Source organism: Myxocyprinus asiaticus, chromosome 21 (genome assembly GCF_019703515.2).
Source record: "Myxocyprinus asiaticus isolate MX2 ecotype Aquarium Trade chromosome 21, UBuf_Myxa_2, whole genome shotgun sequence".
NCBI lineage: Eukaryota > Metazoa > Chordata > Actinopteri > Cypriniformes > Catostomidae > Myxocyprinus > Myxocyprinus asiaticus.
Window position 1 is genome coordinate 28,067,268 of NC_059364.1, and position 20,772 is coordinate 28,088,039.

General features: G+C 38.5%; 1 protein-coding gene across 3 annotated transcripts in view; it reads right to left on the reverse strand.

Annotated features, from left to right (window-relative positions):
• The window catches only part of atrnl1a (attractin-like 1a), a 398,015-nt gene that overhangs the window by 272,862 nt on the left and 104,381 nt on the right, over nt 1-20,772 (reverse strand). For all 3 annotated transcript variants that reach the window (XR_007892410.1, XM_051648603.1, XM_051648604.1), the window contains exons 17-20: nt 18,252-18,465; nt 15,730-15,918; nt 3,499-3,717; nt 3,243-3,380 (exon numbers count right to left, since the gene is read on the reverse strand). Coding sequence is in view for 2 of the 3 variants with exons in the window: in XM_051648603.1 (XP_051504563.1) it covers nt 3,243-3,380; nt 3,499-3,717; nt 15,730-15,918; nt 18,252-18,465 (760 nt within the window). In the remaining variant the exon portion in view is untranslated. The remainder of the gene's footprint in view (nt 1-3,242; nt 3,381-3,498; nt 3,718-15,729; nt 15,919-18,251; nt 18,466-20,772) is intronic.

Sequence of the window (20,772 nt, forward strand, 5' to 3'; positions counted from 1 at the left end):
CTGAGTTTCCACACCCACTGTGTCATCAAAAGGGCAAGCATGCGCTGACAACCTCTGAAACTTTCTCAAATCTACCTGAAATAACTAACTCTGTAACATAACCTACTCCGACGCAGGTTATGTTCAGAGAGTATGCTGCGATGCCTACTAACTTAGCCTGAAAGTTACCACAGCTTTTGGAACAGAAAGTTGAGGTTATCCGCTTACTCTGTGTAAACTTACCTGGGTAAGTCGCTTAACCTGCTTTCTGGAATACCCCCCAGGTCTATAGCTTAACAGCAATACACAAACATAGCCGAGTGTGCTGGTAGTATAGTAAACCAACTTCACACAACAGCCCAATGGTCTGTAAATTCTGAACTTACATCATTCTTGTATTTGCGTGTCTATAGCGATGGATGACACAAGACATATTGTGGAGAAACACAGTGCTCTACGACCCTCAACATACTTTTTATAAGGACAAAGGAAACATTTTATAATTAACAAAAGATAATGCTTGGGATGCAGTTGCCTCAGCTGTTGGTGCAGATGGTAAGTTATAATTGTTTGGAAGTGTGTGATTATTATTATGAAGAAAGTACTCAACAATTAAAAGTTTTGGCTGGTGTTTGAACAAAGAGATATCATTATTCAATGGTTGTACAGTAATTACTTATTTATGACTATATTATAAAGCCAAGTTGTCAAGCCAAACAGACTTATCACCATCCTATGTTGTGCAAAACAACATTCAAAGGCTAATCGTCATCCCCCTCCCCATTACACTGAATCATGATGCTTGTAAAAAGAGCAGAGCTTATTGTGTTGGCACTCACTACATAAAATAATTCTACAAGACAGGTTACAACAACATTATGTTCATAAGATTTCATTGCAATCAAGTTTGTATTACTTATAAATTGCCCACTCCTAATAACCATTTGATATTGTATGGTCATTAATAAAGGAAATACTCAAAGTATTTACATAGAAATTACTTTCATTTCAGTATAGAGCTGTGGATATTTTGTAGCGATAAAGCTTCAATGTGACAAACCATAGCAAGTCTGCTTCTGTAGTTATGCTGTAGGTTCGCATATGAGCTGCTTTGGCATCCAATTTGAAACAGGTGTAAGTTCTCGAACGTCTCAGGAAAGTGTCAGATTTGAACAGAAGGAAGAAAATATTTTAATTTACAAATGACTTACATTTTCGTCTTTCTCACATAAAGCTATAATATGGCTTTGGAGGACTTGTAAAATGGCACACATGTTGCATGGACTACTTTTATGGTCATACTATGTCTATATATATATATATATATATATATATATATATATATATATATATATATATATATATACATTTTTTTTTTTTTTGGAGCTTGAGAGCCCACATCTCATTTTGTGTTCAATAGACATTTAATAATAATAATAATAATAATAATAATACGGGTTTAGAATGACTTGAGGGTGAGAAAATTGCAGCATTTTCATTTTTGGGTGAATATCACTTTAGGAGTCATGCTCTTTGATTTTCGAATACAGACACATAAATACAAAATCAAGCACATAAACACACATTCCTACTCATACCATACAGTTGAAGTCAGAAGTTTACATACACCTTAGCCAAATACATTTAAACTCAGTTTTTCACAATTCTTGACATTTAATCATAGAAAACATTCCCTGTCTTAGGTCAGTTAGGATCACTACTTTATTTTAAGAATGTGAAATGTCAGAATAATAGTAGAGAGAATTATTTATTTCAGCTTTTATTTCTTTCATCACATTCCCAGTGGGTCAGAAGTTTACATACACTTTGTAAGTACTTGGAAGCATTGCCTTTAAATTGTTTAACTTGGGTCAAATGTTTTGGGTAGCCTTCCACAAGCTTCTCACAATAAGTTGCTGGAATTTTGGCCCATTCCTCCAGACAGAACTGGTGTAACTGAGTCAGGTTTGTAGGCCTCCTTGCTCGCACATGCTTTTTCAGTTCTGCCCACAAATGTTCTATCGGATTGAGGTCAGGGCTTTGTAATGGCCACTCCAATACCTTGACTTTGTTTTCCTTAAGCCATTTTGCCACAATTTTGGAGGTATGCTTGGGGTCATTGACTGAGCTTTAACTTCCTGGCAGATGTCTTGAGATGTTGCTTCAATATATCCACATAATTTTCCTTCCTCATGATGATCTATTTTGTGAAGTGCACCAGTCCCTCCTGCAGCAAAGGATCCCCACAACATGATGCTGCCACCCCCATGCTTCACTGTTGAGATGGTGTTCTTCAGCTTGCAAGCCTCGCCATTTTTCCTCCAAACATAAAAATGGTCATTGTGGCCAAACAGTTCAATTTTTGTTTCATTAGACCAGAGGACATTTCTCCAAAAAGTAAGATCTTTGTCCACATGTGCACTTGCAAACTGTAGTCTAGCTTTTTTTATGGTGGTTTTGGAGCAGTGGCTTCTCCTTGCTGAGCAGCCTTTCAGGTTATGTCGATATAGGACTCGTTTTACTGTGGATATAGATACTTGTCTACCTGTTTCCTCCAGCATCTTCACAAGGTCCTTTGCTGCTGTTCTGGGATTGATTTGCACTTTTCGCACCAAATTACGTCTCTCTAGGAGACAAAATGTGTCTCCTTCCTTAGCGGTATGATGGCTGCGTGGTCCCGTGGTGTTTATACTTGCATACATTTGTTTGTACAGATGAATGTGTTTCCTTCAGGTGTTTGGAAATTTCTCCCAAGGATGAACCAGACTTATGGAGGTCCACAAATTTTTTTTCTGAGGTCTTGGCTGATTCCTTTTGATTTTCCCATTATGTCAAGCAAAGAGGCACTGAGTTTGAAGGTAGGCCTTAAAATACATCCACAGGTACACCTCCAATTCAGTACACCTCCTATCAGATATGCTAATTATCTAAAGGCTTGACATCATTTTCTGGAATTTTCCAAACTGTTTAAAGGCACAGTTAACTTAGTGTATGTAAACTTTTGACCCACTGGAATTGTGATATAGTCAATTAAAAGTGAAACCATCTGTCTGTAAACAATTGTTGGAAAAATTACTCGTGTCATGCACAAAGTAGATGTCCTAAATGACTTGTCAAAACTATAGTTTGCTAATATTAAATCTGTGAAATTAAAAAATTAGTTTTAATGACTTCAGCCTAAGTGTATGTAAACTTCTGACTTCAACTGTACATCAACATTTGTAGCAAACAAAGCATATTGTAATATAAAAAGCATCTCACACCTTGGCATTTCCCTCCATTAGTGGGGTCTCCATAGTATCCAGGTAGACACGTCTGGCATTGCGGCCCAGTTGTGAGATTCTTGCACTGCTCACATATGCTGCCGTTAACACACATACTTTGCCCGTTACACTGACATGCTGAAACATAGTGTGAGAAAGTGTGCATACATGTGATTAAACTGCTGTTCTCACACAGCAAAATTTACACAGCAAGTGTAACTATGACAGGTGCATGCCAAAAATGTGATATGCTTACCTGGACAGGTTATGTAGGCCCAGTCATAGCCTCTTTCTCTAGAACAGAGACTGGTGTCCAATACCTTCTCTCGGCTCTGCCTACTCAAGCTCCTCATTGGTCCACGGGATGATCCTTCCATACACTGGCCCTGGCCCGTGTCCGTAGGGTCTCCACACCAACCACAGTCAGGCTGCTCCAGACACTGAGCACATGTACGATGACCTGAACAGTTCTGAGCTGGAGAGAGAAGATTCAGATGAATTAGCAATTTTGAGTCATCAGTGATTATAAAAGTTACCTCTTGAGAAAAGACTGTACAATGTCTAAATACAACAGCTCTGGCAACAGGCTGTTATGTACAGGCAGACATAAATTCAAACACCTGTTTATAAAGGGTCTGTCATCTGCCTTGCAAACAACCAGCTTTTCATGCTTACCATTGAATTGTGGATGAAATGCTGTATGTCACATTTAAGTGATGTTTTTATAGCTATGCAGACATTTCTTTTTTTTTTTAAGTCAGAAAATGCAAAAGGTCTATATGATCTATATGTGAGACTTTCACAAAGACCAAAACCAAAGCAGGACTGCAGCCCAGTTTAAAAAAAAAAAAAAAAAAAAATTTATGTAAGACTTTTTAAGACCTATTTGAGAACTGAAGAAATAAAATTAATATTGCACATCCATACCAGAACAAACCAACACAATCTCAAAATAAATCATGTATCACAGATTATTTTACTTAAACAGGTTGGGGCACACATTCAACAAGGCTTTTAGAACTGGTAACAATGCATATCAGCAAAACAGAGTATTTGCAAGTTTAAAATACTCAAGAATTGTCTTCTTACAGTTTTTCACTAAATGTTCACTGAAGAATTGATTTAATCATACAATCACTGAGCACTTTATTAGGAATACTATGGTCCTAATAAAGTGCCAGACGTGGTCTTCTGATGTTTTAGCCCATCCACCTCAAGGTTCGATGCATTGTGCATTCTGAGATGCTATTCTGCTCACTACAATTGTACAGAGTGGTTCTCTGAGTTACCGTAATCTTTCTGTCAGCTCGAAACAGCCTGGCCATTCTCTGTTGTAAATATTAAAATGCTAAGTGAGTGTATGTTTCATATTAAAACAATACAACACATTAGAGGTAGACAAATTAGCCAATAGTTTTTAAAATCAATGTATTGAATGTTTAAAAAATGTTCTAGTCTTTCCTTACTGTGATTGGGCAGAACATACATAGATGCTACAAGATTTTCATGTGCAGTTTATTGTGCAACCAAAATACAAATAAAATCCCAAAATGAAATAAAATATAATAAAAAAATTGGGAGAGATTTGGTGATTTGGTGCATAAAGCAGAACTTTAACTATAAACAGGCCTGAAATAAACAGGGGACTCTTAGTTTGAAAGGTCTGTGCTTCCAGGGGCTCACACAAACAGATAAGGGAAATCAAATATGCGCTCTTATAGTCATATACAACATACAATATAAACACAATAAAGTTAACATTGTCATTTAACAATTGTAAACACTGTATCATGAGCCCCTGCATGCTTAGAGACGTGCAACAGGGCTGCATCATCACTTCTGAGAATCACACACAGTATATATGTATTTATTTAATTAAATTGCAGCTTTTTGCAGTTTAATAATCATACTAGTTTCCGTCCCCAAATTTAAGACCTCTTCAAATGATAATTATAGCTTTTTTGATACCATTTAAGATATTTAAGACTTTTATGGCTTTAATTTTGAAAAGTTAATTTAAGACATTTTAAGACTTACAGACCCATGGGAACCCTGCAAAGACCACAGCATTAGAACATCCCAGAAGTTTTCAAATCTACAGAGAGCATTGTCCCTTATTTTCTCATTGTGTGACTCATTGCATTTTCTGCACATTCAGAGTCTTTCTACATCAATTTTGTTTCAAGGTCTAGAATGTACTTCTCAAGCAGCAGCAACTGTGTTTTTGGTTGACCTTTTAATTTCAAAATATATTGATTTTTGTACTATTACATTTAGACATTAGTCTATTTATACAATGTGCCTGACATTCAGAGCGCTGGACTTTTGAAGCACACAGAAAAGAATCATATGACTTACATTCTTGATTCTAGTGGGGGTTTACGACTTTGGATGGCATTATACCACTTTTTTTAAGAAAGTTGCCTGTTCCCCTCAGTAATAATGACCTCCCTCCCTCTTTAGAGGTTTGTGTGTGTGTGAGTGAAAAATGTATTCAAGCAAGAGGGACAGAAGAGGAGTCCATCAATGAGCCCCATGACCAGACCTCATCTAATGGGTCCTTAGACAGTGCACGGGTCAAAAAGTGTCTCAGGGTTAATTACAAGGGCAGATTCTAAGAGAGGTGGATCGTGTCATTAAAACAGGGCAGGAAAGGCATACTGAAGGATGCAAGCGCAGTCACTGAATATCTAAGAAGAGAAAATAAGGGAAGGAGAGCAAGACAGTTCTATGAGGAAATGTACAACTATTTTTGAAGTGGCACACTATGTGAAAATCTTCTCAAATCCATTTTCAATTCCATATTCAACCTAGTATATTGTATTGTATTATGACAAGAATTAAAATTGTACAAAATCTCCTGCCGTGAAACTTTGCAATGAAAAAAATTGATGTTATGCATTGTGGACATGAAAAATGGATTGCGATATAACATGTAGAGCTTTTTCCATGTCTCTCAATTTAGACCAACAATGCCTCATGCATCATTACTTTAAATAACTATAACATTTTAAATTATATACAGTAGATATCAATGGGAGAATCACAAACCTGCACTGCTTGTTTACCACAAGGATACAGGTAGATTGCTGACTACTGATTTGATCTGTGACATGATTAATGTTTATTGCATTTATAGCTAACAATTGGGAAAAGATCATTTTGACATTCTTTGTGATTAGAACTACGATATGATAAAAATGTATCACTATGCTTTACTACACTTTAAATCTTGATTTAGAAATTGTGATTTAGTAATTGTGTAACACAATATCACAATTTTTCTTTTAACGCAATCAATTGTGCAGCATACTGTTATCTCAAAGTAAGAGTCTTTAGGTTTCAAAGTGTTTTAGAATGGTTGTCTTTTCCTCTTCATTAGAATAAGAATCAGAATGAGCTTTATTGCTAAGTATGCTTACACATACAAGGAATTTGTCTTGGTGACAAAGCTTCCAGTGCGCAAACAATACAACAAGACAGAGATAATAGAACAATTTAATAAACATAAAAATAAAAGACAAAAGAATAAAATTGAATAGAAAATATAAGTACATATAGAAATACACAATAAGACAATATATATATATAGAGAGAGAGAGAGAGAGAGAGAGAGAGGTAGGATATGTTGGATAAATATAAATAGACTAAGCTGTGTGTTGCACATAATTATTGCTCAATGGGGCAGCTTTAACTGTTCATGTGATTAGCCTGAGGGAAAAAACTGTTCTTGTGCCAGACGGTTCTGGTGCTCAGGACTCTGTAGCGCCGGCCAGAAGGCAACAGTTCAAAAGGTAGTGGGCTGGGTGAGTGGGGTCCAGAGTGATTTTTCCAGCCCTTTTCCTCACTCTGGAAGTGTATAGTTCTTGAAGGGAGGGCAGGGGGCAACCAATAATCTGCTCAGTAGTCCAAACTGTCCTTTGTAGTCCAAACTGTCCTTTGTAGTCTTCTGATGTCCGATTTGTTAGCTGAACCAAACCAGACAGTTACTGAAGTGCAGAGGACAGACTCAATGACTGCTGAGTAGAACTGTGTCAGCAGAGGCTGTGGCAGGTTAAACTTCCTCAACTGGCGAAGGAAGTACAACCTCTGCTGGGCTTTTTTCACAGTGAAGTCAATGTGGGTCTCCCACTTCAGGTCCTGTGAGATGGTAGAGCCCAGGAACCTGAATGACTGCACTGCTGCCACAGTGATGTTCAGAATGGTGAGCAGGGTCAGTGTTGGGGTGTTCCTCCTAAGTCCACAATCATCTCCACTTTTTTGAGTGTGTTCAGCTCCAGGTTGTTTTGACTGCATCAGACAGCCAGCTGTTCAACCTCCCTTCTGTATGCAGACTCATCATCATCTTGGATGAGGCCGATGACAGTAGTGTCATCTGCAAACTTCAGGAGCTTGACAGAGTAGTGGAGAGAGCACACATCACTGGGGGCACCAGTGCTGGAAGAGAATTTCCCCAGTCTCACTAGCTGCTGACTGTCCGTCAGAAAGCTAGTGATCCACTGACAGATAGAGGTGAAACAGGGTTAATTTAGTCCGGAGAATAGCTGGGATGATGGTGTTGAAAGCTGAACTGATGTCCACAAAAAGTATCCTCGCATATGTCTCTGGTCTGTCCAGATGTTGCAGGATATGATGCAATCCCATGTTGACTGCATCATCCACAGACATGTTTGCTCGATAAGCAAATTGAAGGGGATCCAGAAAGGCTCCTTCAGGTGGGCCAATACCAGTCTCTCAAATGACTTCATGACCACAGATGTCAGAGCAACAGGTCTGTAGTCATTAAGTCCTGCTATATTAGGTTTCTTTGGGACAGGGATGATGGTGGAATGTTTGAAGCAGCTGGGAACTTCACAGTGCTCCAGTGATCTGTTGAAGATCTGTTGTAAAGATTGGGGCCAGCTGGTCAGCACAGGATTTTAGACAAGTGGGTGAGTACATAATTTTGCACTTTAATGAAAATAATTTTTTGTTAAGTTTTACAAGTAAAGGAAATGATTTGCATATGTCTTAGAAATAATAATAAAAAAAAAACTTAAATCTTATTTTTGCTTGACTCAGGTTTTGTTTAAAGTATTGAGACTATCAAATCATGAATTCAGTATCATAAATCAAACTGAACTGTGAGATGAGTATATAGTAACATCCCTAGCGTGAACCAATGGTGTGCTGCCATCAAAAGTCTGGTGCAACTCATTGACCTACGCATAGTGAATGAGTTTTCAAAGCTTTGAGGGGCTATCAGTAAAGGCTCCCTCATCTTTATTAGTGAAATCATTTAACTTTTGTTCTGCTCCTCACACAAAGCTAAGGTATGTGTTCAGAAATCTTGGAATATGTCATGTTGGTGGGGAGTTTTTCTCCCCTTTTTTGTCCTTTTTGGAGCTGTGGTAACTGTGCACAGTCCTTGTATGGAAACAAGCATCATAAAGTGTCTTCAAAAATTTCCCATTTTCTTCTGTGTACCATGGAAAAATACCCTGCGCACCAAGGGTCAATATTTCTGGAGCACATGCACTCACTGCTAAACCATGGCTCTGACCATTTTCTCAATATTATTTAATAGTAGTCAAAATGTCTTCAAATGTCTTAGTGAGTATTATCAGCATAAACACTAATGATAAACATATTAATATGAATACATCATCATTATAAATAATACACCACCTGACGGCAAAATTGTTTTTTTTTTTTGTTTGTTTTTTATTCTGAAACATTCTGGGAAAGTTCCAGGTATTTGCATGTTCTTTTGCATTCCAGATCTAGATTTCCATAACGCACGGATGTGTTAGGTGAACTCTACCCAGAAGCACCTCTCCCCTGCTGCATTATTCACACCTAGTGCAATGATTCATTTTAAGGTGCTGAGCATTCAGCACAATCACATAGGTGTTTCATAATTACAAAAAAACAGTTCTTATCTCCCCCTTTCTCTCTTTCTCTTGCTCTTCTTTCCCTTTTTGTGTTTTAGCAAAAAGACGGAAGGATTATCTTTAGCTCAGAACACCTACGCACTATTACATACGTAAATCTATACAACATTTTTCAAGATTTTGTTTCTTCACTTTTCTACATTTACTAACCCCACAGTTGGTTCTTTACACAGATTCAGTACAGTGTTTCACAAAATGTCATCTAATGGGCATTATGAATTCAAATAGCCATTTAGAAGTTGCTAGTGGCACTGGTGCAGATTTTACACAGATGTTCTAAAAGATTAACATTTTGTGAAGTTTCTGGCTTTGAGAATTAATTATTCCGGTGTGTTTTTTCACCAGTCTGATACTAGTCTGCCACACAATTGGCTGATAAAATAATCACATGAATAAGTAGGTGTACAGGTTTTCCTAATAAAATGCTCAGTGAGTGTATATGCAAGGCCATTATCAGCACCATATATTATCACTAAAATATCAGTGTGAACTCTGTTGTCCCATTCTTTCAAAAGAAACTTTTATGCAAATGTATTACGACATTTATAAATGTAATTTGTTCTTGGCATTTATTACCCCAAGGGAACGTGGGCAATCTTTATGAGTAAAATTACAACATCTGCCCCATAGACAGGTCCACCTAGGGACAGGTACACCTGTCACATAGACTGCAGTCAGGTTTAGCAAGTGTGAAGTGGAAAAGCAAAACTCTTCCTGGTCTGTGTTCTAATCACAGGCCAATATGTGACCTTCTGAGAGAGTAAGTCAGGGCAGTAACCACAACCACCCTAAAACAAAAAATCTAGATAAGGATTTAAAATTTTTTTTTTTTTTTATAGAGATCGCACACGAAGAGCATTTTATAGCCAATTAAATATTTTAGAGCAGAGCATAATTACAAAAATTATATCGACTATTGAAATGTCCATTGCTTCATTATTTTTTTTTATTTATTTATTTTTTTTTTGGATTTAGGTTAACTAAAATCTTTTTAAATCAAAGGAAGTTTCCAAAAAATGTCCAAGACTTTTCCCAACCTGAGGACAAATAACTATTTTAAATTTCCTGATATTTTCAAGTTTTCCATCGCCATAGGAACCCTTATCCTTTGATTAAGTTAATTTGAATGAGCTGGGCTCAGAATGACAATGTATATAAGTGTACATTCTTTTTAAACCACTGATCTCCTTGATGAATATATCAATTGGCAAAATAAATAAATAAATAAAATCAAGTCTGCTTAGCCCCCTGAATATCACTCCAACAAATGCCAGAGAAAAACATTTTCATTTTAGGTATTTAAGGCCATTTAAACAGAAACTCTTATCAACAGCAACAGGAATAAAACTGTTGGTAAGACTACGAAACTGGATTATGCAATAAAGTTCTGAGGAGAGAAGTTTGGTCAAAAAAATAAGCTCACAATACAGATTTGTATTTAAATACAGAACGATAAAAACTTTACAAAAAACTTTTTTGAAAACAATGGGGACACCCTCTAAACAATCTGTTTACTAGAAACTACTCAACAATAACTTCAAATCCATTATGTGCAATAACAGCCCAACACAATGAACATGCCTGACATGTAAGATGCCGCCACATTGTACAGAAAGGTTTTTTTCTTTTATCTAAACTTCTGGATTCAAATGGCTGTTTGTGCCGTGCATATTGAGCCAGTAAAGACACTCATTTCCATTTTGATTAGGTGTATATCATCTCAGCTGTCAGGCTGTTTCTTTATCTCTGTCCAGAGTTTTGTTTAAACATGAAAACTGCACTTTCTCAAAAAATAATTTCCTCCATCACAACATGTATATCTATTGGGCATTTCAAACCAAAGAATCATCCTGCAAAACATTTGCTTTGCCCGTGAGCCGATCTGAATCCATAGAGAATCCTCCAGAAATTTAAACCATCACAGAGCTGACCTTAATGATGTTTATTGTTTGACAGATCGACTCTATGAAACACAGCCATCAACATCCAAGTTAACAATGCACTGGAGGTCTTTAGTCTCTGCAGGACAGATAAAATCAATGACCAGCATTTCCACGGAGAGTGAACAGTAAAATCTGTGAAACTCTATGATGGCGATAGGTAGGGGTGGGCAATATGACCAAAATCCTATATCACGATATGAGTCATTTTATTTCACGATAACAATATATATCTCGATATAGTTACATTTTTCTGAAAAATCAGTTACATTTTATTATATATTTAGCCATGTTGCAATGTGTAATTTTGAGTAATACAGTCATTGAAATAAATACTTTATAAATGAAAACTTCTTCATCTTATATAATTTTCTCTTTATTTTTAACTTGACAAACATAGTCAAAGTAAAAAAAATAAAAATAAATGCCACATTTCAGTATGATGATTTGCACCAATTTTCTTCTTTTTCTTTTTAATATTATTGTTCATGTTGTTGTTGTTATTGTGATTATTATGATTATTGTTATAACTTTCCTCAATAAACAACATCTTCTCAAAGCAATGCAAAAAGTAAAATAACATATAAATAAAAAATATCCATAAATAAAACACTTAAATATTGTCTCTTTGTGTTTTTAGTAATCTCTATATGAAAATATAAAATATCTGACAGAAAATATGGCTAGTTTGTTTCCTGATATCAATCATCATTCGAACATAATTTTAGATTGGTTTTTGTCACAGTTTTTGAGGAAGAACCCAAACAGAGGCAAGTGAAATGGGCTTTATTTAAAAAAATATAGAATATAAACAAAAACTCTCACAGTCTAATGGGTGCTGGCCACTGGACTGAGCAAAAGGCTGGTCAAAGACCGCTGGGGACTGGACAAGATAGTACATGGTCACAGGGGACTGAATAGGCTCAACGACGGCCACGGAAAACTGGACAGGCTCGTCAATGGCCACAACTCTCACAGTCTAATGGGTGCTGGCTACTGGACTGAGCAAAAGGCTTGTCGAAGGTCACTGGGGGCTGGACAGGATCGTCGATAGTCACAGGGAACTGGACAGCCTCATTGACAGCCTCAGGGAACTGCACAGGCTCTTCGACAGCCTCAGAGAATTGGACAGACTTGTCGATGGCCACGGGGAACTGGACTGGCTCGTCGAAAGCATCAGGAAACTGGACAGGCTCGTCAACAGCCTCATGGAACTGGACAGGTTTGTCAACAGCCTCAGGGAATTGGACAGATTCGATGACCATGGGGAACTGGACAGGCTCATTGTCGACACAGGAAACAAGACAGGTTCATCGACAGCCTCCATGGTCAGGAGCAATGGCAGCGACTGGGAAAAAGCCTCCGTGGCCATGAGTGCTGGCAGCGACTTGGAAGCAGGGACCCTTCTCCTCCTCTTCCTCTTCCAGAAGGTCAGAAGCACTGCTGTGGAAATGGCCGCTGCCTCCTGGCAGTCAGCAGCGGGCTCCTCCACCTCCTGGTGGACAGCAGCCCGCTTCCTCCTTTCTCAGCAGAGTGAAGCCCAGGAAGGGCCAGACAGATGACAGGGCACCGGCTGAGAGGGGTCTTGGGATTTGGCATTCCTCCTCTGCAGCAGAAGCTCAACTTCTGTGAGCCGGCAGAAGTGGTCCACCAAATCCCAATAGGGCCTGCTAAATATCTTCCCCAGCTCCTCTGGACAGATGGACATATCCAAGCCCAACAAAAAGAGGAATTTGAGGACGGTCTCACTAATACACCACCTGCAGGCTGCATCAGAAAGCTCCTAGGCATAAATACCAATGGGGTGACCGCACTGAGAGCAGAAACTGAGAAACCAGGCGGTGTCTTGGGAGACTGACCTCTCTTGGGCTGCAGCTGGGTTCGAAAAAATGCCCATGTTGCCTCCGCTGGGTCCAAAAATGGCGAGATTGTTCTGTCACGGTTTTTGAGGAAGGACCCAAATGTAGGAGGCAAGTGAAATGGGCTTTATTTAAAAAATAAAGAATATAAACAAAAACTCTCACAGGGGAGAACAAACAGAAAGCAAAAACATAAACCGACTCAAGACAAGACTGAACAGGAACCGATTGACTAAGACTAAAACAAAAACAATCTCACACAAGACTGAAAACGAGAGGGGTTTAAAAAGGGAAAAAGGAGATATGAGACAGGTGCCGCTAATTTATTAATGAGCAGCGCGAACCTAAGCGGCACCTGTGGTAGACAAGAGGAGAGAGAAAACACAAGCACATGTACAAACATAACCACTGGGCGGAGGAGACTATCATGATCCCGCCACAACAAGAATAAACTAAAGTAGCAAGATCATGACAGGTTTTGATGTGTATTTTAAAAACCCACTTGATATCGAGAGAAACCAGAATGAGTAACGGGTGTGATCTGCACTTTTTCTGTCACATGAGCACAAATGAAGGGACTGGGATGACTTCAAAACTTGCGCGCACTTGCGTGTTTCAGACTGTGTATGCAACACTCGCACAAAATACAGCTGCACGTGTTTGGATGGGAGGCATGTTTGGAGCGCGGGATGAATGTCATTGAATTTGCTTTGATGTGGCTCAAGTGAAATGTCATGCTGCAGAAGTGGATTCAGTGTAATTTTTTCTCGCGTTCTAGACAAGCTTTTATCTAATGACACGTGCAGCTGTTAGTGAAAAACTTCGTTTCATTACTTCTATCAGTCTCACGTGAAGCCCTGACCACTGATATATGTGCGCACATGGATATATTGACATACACAATGTACAAACCTTGCAAATCACTGTTTTCTGCTCGTTATCGTGTTTTCTAAAGCCAATCCCAATTCCACACCACGGAGAACACACTTTTTCCTTCATAATCTCCTCTCATCTTCTCATTCAAATGAATTTGAGGAACAAGCAGTCCCTCTGCCTTCCTCCATTTATCCAACAGAGTGCGTATGTGTTATGTGCTGTACACATTTCTCGTGTGGCAATTTTGCGTAACCGCGATAGAGACGATAATCCAAAATGTATACCGGTTGGCAAAATTCTACCGGTTTATCATGTCTACCGGTACATCGCCCACCCCTAGCGATAGGTGAGGGAGATCTTGGTCTCAGCGTCTCAAAGGCATGAAACACTTCTCAAATTCTCGAAACAATGTAGACAGTCAATTTAGCCTTTCAGGTTTTTGTAGTAGTATTACTTTTCTCGAGAAATATGTTGGTTATTAAGCATCATGCCTCTCGGTTGGACGGCAAATCTATTTTTCATGCTTGTCCCTGTTGCAGGCAATACTACTCATTGACACTGCATTAAAATGCCAACTTCAGCGCCTCTTAATAGAGAGGGAAAGACTGATTCCATGCTTCCACAAACTTGCTGATGACTATACAAGATATGTCAGCGTCAGCTACTCCTAAGTCTTTTCAGAGATGATTGCCATCAGTCATCTGTGAGATTTCTGGCATAATTTTGGACCAGAATGATGATATTGCTCTTGTGTATTTCTTGCAAATCTACTTGCAGTATAAAGAACTAAAGGAGCTGTGGAATGGTAAGTTGGCTGACCAGACATCATATTGACTATTTTCCCCAATGTGCAGGGTCTCTCTCTCATGCATGAGGATAGATAGACGTCAGTAGTTTATGGATTTTCTAGTGGTGGCAGGTCAGTGTGACAGGAGTATATAGTGAGTTTGATATCTGCCATTGCAGCAGACTAAGGGCTCACAGCTTCTGCTCTCACAGAACTCAATCTCCCTTAGGCTTTAATCACAGCATAAGGGAAAAACAGAAGGGGAAAAATGAGAGGGCAGAGAGTGAGTTAGAAGCAGTGTGTGTGTGTGTTGTCTGTATGGTGTGTACTCATACACTACAAGGCCAAAAGTATGTGGACACCTGAACACTACACCCATATGTGCTTGTTGAATATTTAATTTCATATCAATGGGCAAAAAGATGTTACTGCTAAAACATCTTCCACTTTTTTGGGAAGGCTTTCCCCTAGATGTAGGAAAATGTTTGTAGGTATTTGTTCCCATTCAAACACAAGAGCATCAGAGAGGTCATGCATTGATGTTGAGTGATGGTGTTTGGCTTGCAGTCAGCAATCCAATTCATCCCAAAGATGTCCAGTGAGGTTCAGAGCTGGGCTTTGTGCAGGCCAATCAAGTTCTTCTACACTACAATCAGTTACATTTCTTTTTTGGCCTTTCTTTGTGTACAGGGGCAATGTCATGCTGGAACAGAATTCTAATGAAAATTTTTGTCTAAGGAGATTGCATGACGGAATGCTTGATTTTATGCAGCTGTAATTGACTGACAGGGGCAGACTGGCCATAGGGAGAACCGGGACTTTTCCCAGTGGGCCAGCCGCAATACGGGGCCGAAAGGGCCGCAAAACGCACCTACCACACCCAACATTCTGGGCAACTACCACCCACCCAACCATCCCCCCCACTCAACAACTTTTGGCCCGGTTTTTATTTAAAATCAAGGGCCGATTTTTCTTCCCACTCCGTCCATAATGACTGGTGTAGACTGGGGGTGTACACAAACTTTTGGCCATGTTGTGTACTTCAGCTTTAGGACTGCTAGTATGTTCATATGTGAGAGAGTGTTTACTCACAGCCACAGTCTCCAGTTTGCCACTCCAGGCACTGGCCATAGGGGAAGGAGATGACGTAAGCATTAGAATCCACACAGCGTTTGGTGCTGCTACACCACATGCACTCCATGGCCTGACTGGTGCAGTTGGCACAGGTGTTTCGCAGAGCGCAGGGCATCTTACATGGGCGTACACTAAGGTTTGGGCTCACTGTGGTAAGAAAACACAATAGTCAGTATTTCAAGGACCTTTAAGCAAATTAAATAATTTGAGATAAGGGGCAGCGATAGTCAAACTATAAAAATACTGAATTTTGAATGCTAAGACTCAGAAATTCAGAATGTTAAGGTCAAAAGCAAAACCAAAAAAGTTTTCTTGATAATATAATTTACATTAACTCTATAGCTATAATACTAATTGTGCATCTTCAACAATGGTTGATGATAATGCTCCAAACAACAGTTTATTAGAATTACAATGATATTAACAATGTCTTTGTGCATGTTGCCCCCAAAAATTTGTTTGTTTCAAACAATTAAAATGAGCACAATGAGCTGAATAATGTAAATCAAACATGAAATATGCAGAATAAGCATAGTGAAGAGGGGTGAAGGATTTGACATTCATTCTTTATGCTCTTTGCTTATGTCCGTAGGGGGGAGTGGTCAACTTTATTTTAATGCCTAATTTGTGCTTCCATCCGAGTCTCTATTCCAGGGTGTTTCGAATGGATCTAATAAAGATACTGCTGCCAATGCAATAGACGATAAGAGGTAGCACTCAACAGCTCTTCTTGTCTTTACAAAACCATAGACTTAAAAAGTAAAACAAGGCTATTCGTCTAGAATGCTTGTCAAAAAATAATTATTGTAATTGTTTGGGGGAATTCACTAAAAATAAATTGCAAAAATTGCTGAAAGTGTGTTCGACTCCTGGTTATAACACACTTTCCATCATTAGACTGTCTTTTGATGAATTACTGTTGCCATGATTGCTCAGAAATATTCACAAACTTCACTTTAAAACAACATTTTGTTTACCACTAGGGATGGGCATTTTAGTCATTTTGACTAATTACTCATCAAAATTCCTTTTGTCTCGTCGAGTACTCGAGGGGCAATGACATGTATATAACTGTATAAATAATAACATGTCTGACAAACGTCTTTAGCGGCTGCATTGCGTCTTGTTCTAGTGTATTGTCTCTTCATTATTATTATTGTTATAAAATAATCTGTTACAAAATGTACAAAAGATTGCATAATCAAAATATAATGCATCATATTTTGTCATTATGTGAAGATTCGCTGCCCAACTCAATGAAAAAATGGGCACAACGCGCGTCTGTCTGTTCTTCCTTCAGGTTACCGTAGTAATCTTAGTAAGCGTGCACCAGTTTTTTTGTGACTGTCTGAACCGTCTATTTTCAAATCACGATTGACTTAACAGGAGACCCCTAACCATCGATTTTTTTAATATGTGTGTTAAGTTGAAGTTCAGTTTTGAAGATGCTGCATTCTGTTCCATTTAGCTGTGCTCTGTCTAGCTGTTTGAAACACTCGGCTGCTGTATATGCGCAGCTTCAGCGTGTTGAATCCACTGCCACACACCTGGTGTTTGTGTGTGTGTCTCCCTAAGTGTTCGCTCCTGTGGGGAAATCCGCGATGCTCTGTATTGTTGTTGCTGTGATGATTCATGAAGCATTCCATTCAACTCGGAGAGTCTGAATTTCCACCTTTCAACTGGGGAAAGTGCAACGGAATTCTAACTTGGAAACTTGTGCGGAAATCATCAATTCCCATTTCGTTGAGATGCAGGTGTGTGTTACTTTGCGCAAACATGTCAGCACCCAGGACAGGGAGGTATACAATCAGTGAAAAACATTCACTTTTATTAAATAATATAACATTAACGAGTCAAAGTTCTTAAATTAAATTATAATAAAACGTGTTTAGTAAACGTTTTGCAGAGACAGGTGTTCAAAACACAGTTAATTACACTCTCTTTTGATTATCATAACAATAGTATTGCAGCGTCGTATATTAGTTTGGTTGCTATGAGACGTCTCTGACAATCAACGTACCCCTCAAAATCACAACATAATCAATCTCAAAATGGAAAATAAGCTCCCAGTTTGACACGTTTGTGTTTAGTTGTCAGGTACTTGTCACTGAATTTCGAATTAAGTGAAAAGTCACATCATGCATGATCACCATCAATCATCGTTTTCGTGATCGATCATTGCTGCCACGCCCAAGTACCTGAGTACTCATGCCCATCCCTATTTACCACCTGCTTTCAATGTGCAGTAAAAGCGCAACCCTAATAGCACCACCTTCATAAATAGGGCACAATCTATAATAAGACAAATTTACATAGAAAAGAGGCTTTTTTGCACCAAAAAGAATGACTAAGACTTATTTAAATACACATGGTACAGCACTCTATCAGCTAGCTAGTAGTGAAACTGGATTATGGGAGGTTCTTTGCTTAAAGAAATTTGCGAAAAAAATAAACATGTGCATAAACCAAGCTTTACTCACCAGCTGGCTTTTCACAGATCAGCCCCTCAGTGTTGGCAGTGCAGGGTTTGGCTTTGAGTCCAGTTACCTCAGCTCTTTCCAGGTATGCACAAAACCCAGAGTCGCTTGGCTCCCCTGGTAACCACTGCACCGTGCTGGCAGTAAAGGAAGACATGTCTTCCCACCCCCAGTATGAAACATTTATCTTCCTGAGACCCACCCAGGGAGTTAGCTTCTGCAAAAAAGAATACGGCTTTGTTCATGTGTATTAACAGTTTAAACAACATTTCCAGCCCACTAATCTGACTGGACAAGTGGTGTTCTAAAAGTGCTGATATTTACTATAACAGCACTGAAATACTATACTGTTCGTATCACTTTTTGCAGAGTTTCAGACAGGCTGTGAGTTGGTGCATCTGCTAATCATGCTTTGGCTTTGTTTGAACAATTTTCATCAGAGGAGCAAAAATAGACAAAATAACTGGCCACATTGTGTCTAAAATGTATGTTTCTCAATGTTAACTTGTTTATAGCAATGTCACCGGGGCCTGAAATACATTTCTGAAAATGGGACATTTTCCTCACATGGCACACATGGGGAGGATTTAAACACTTTGGGGTAAAAAAACTAGTAGTACTAATCATGTGTTCATGTGCTGAATCACATTTATATTGTTGTTCTTGGCAGATACCTTTAATAAATACTTGGACCCACTTTTATTAGGTGGCCTTAACTACTATGTACTTAACCATTTGATACAATGTACTTATTATGTAAATACATGATGTTGCATTGTAATTACATTTAAAGTACTTGCATTTAATTACATTTGTAGTTACACTGTTAACTTTACCCCTAACCCTAACCCAACCCTTACCCCAAAACCTAACTCTAACCCCTAACCCTAACCCTAACTCTACCCTTAATCCTTCCTCTATGCATTTTTGCTATTTCTGCCTATCTTGTCAAAGGTGCTGTATTGTTAAGGTGCACCATGATTTGAAATTATGTGGCAAAACCATAATCCGCAGACGTGGCACTTTTGCAATATAGACAGTTTTGTTGATTATCACTTGCTTATAGAGACACTGTATTACATCCTTTGCATGTCGAATTTACAGGTTTATAAAGGTTTATACATTTGTAAGTTCAGAAAATATGCAACAAAACACTTTCACACTGTGCGAGCTCACGCTAAACTCAACAAGTTTTCAATGAGCTGCTGAAAGCTGCACGAGAAAGAGGGAGGCAATAGAGCTAAATTACTTGCGCAGATTCTGAAATTACTGTTTAATACAAAGACAAGATCATTTTATTTGTATATATGAATGGATTGGCTTACTAATTTTAAGCTAATTGTTAAAGTGAATAAAAGTGTGCAGGAATTCCCCGCGTTATGAATGTGGAACTTGCGGGAATTATAACAATTGTGACCAATACCCGCAAACCCGCACCATATTTTAGGCCCTGATCACACTGACAATCATGCTGTAGTACTGAATATCAGCATGGATATAATTACCTACGACCAAATCACAGCACTCTTATGTGATATTGCTTAAGTATAACCATGTATGCACCAGTTTCACTTGCTGGGTGTCCAAAGGTGAATGAGAAACAGATCTAACATAAAGCTTATTGAAATGTATTTTGAGTATCTTTTTACCACAGGTGCAATGTGCTATTATCACCCCTTGCTCATAAATTCTGAGATTATGAAGATTAGTGTAAAGAACAGAAAGATCTCCAAAGACAAACGATAAAGAGGCTGACACATTAGCAGATGTGGTAAATTCAGTGACATTTTTGAAAAACAAAAGGGAAGCGTTCATCTTCATAAACCTTAGTTTGAACTCAATTTAAACTTAATTTTGCCACATAACTGGCTTCTAGCTGGACATTCATCCAGAACACCTTGGTGTTTTGATAACAGATAAGCCGATCTTGTATACAAGACACCAACGGTTTTATAAAAGCACATTTCTCTCTCTCTCTCTCTCTCTCTCTCTCTCTCTCTCTTATTTAACAAAAAGCCAAAAGGCCAAAGTACAGTTTAATGATCAATTCAAGGCGAAACAAACTACATTTGACATACCCAAACCCCTTAGATTTTCCATTCAAATGAACAACTTCCCTGTATAAAAGGGTCTTTTGCAAAAGGATCAAAGATCTTTAAGATCTCCTGTAAATTTAGCTCAGCAACAGCAAGTGAGTGTGGCTGTCTGAGTGAGTGACAGCAAAGAGAAAAAATAGTGGCAACTGACAAACTGAAAATATGAATCTTTTTCACATCAAAGGTGAGGCCTTTAGAAAACTGTGTTAATCTTCAAAGGACAAAAGCTGCTTAAACACTAAAGCTCACACTGCTATCAGCAAAGAAGCGGATTAAGAGAGAATCGCTCCTTTCCTTTTAATTAACACATGACAAATATTTACACCATGGCACCAGGGGATGCTGCAGATTTTGGGCAGAACAAGTTTTTAGCAAAGGCATGAGTAAGGAGTTTTGACAGGTTCAGTTGAAGTTTAAGCTTTACTGAC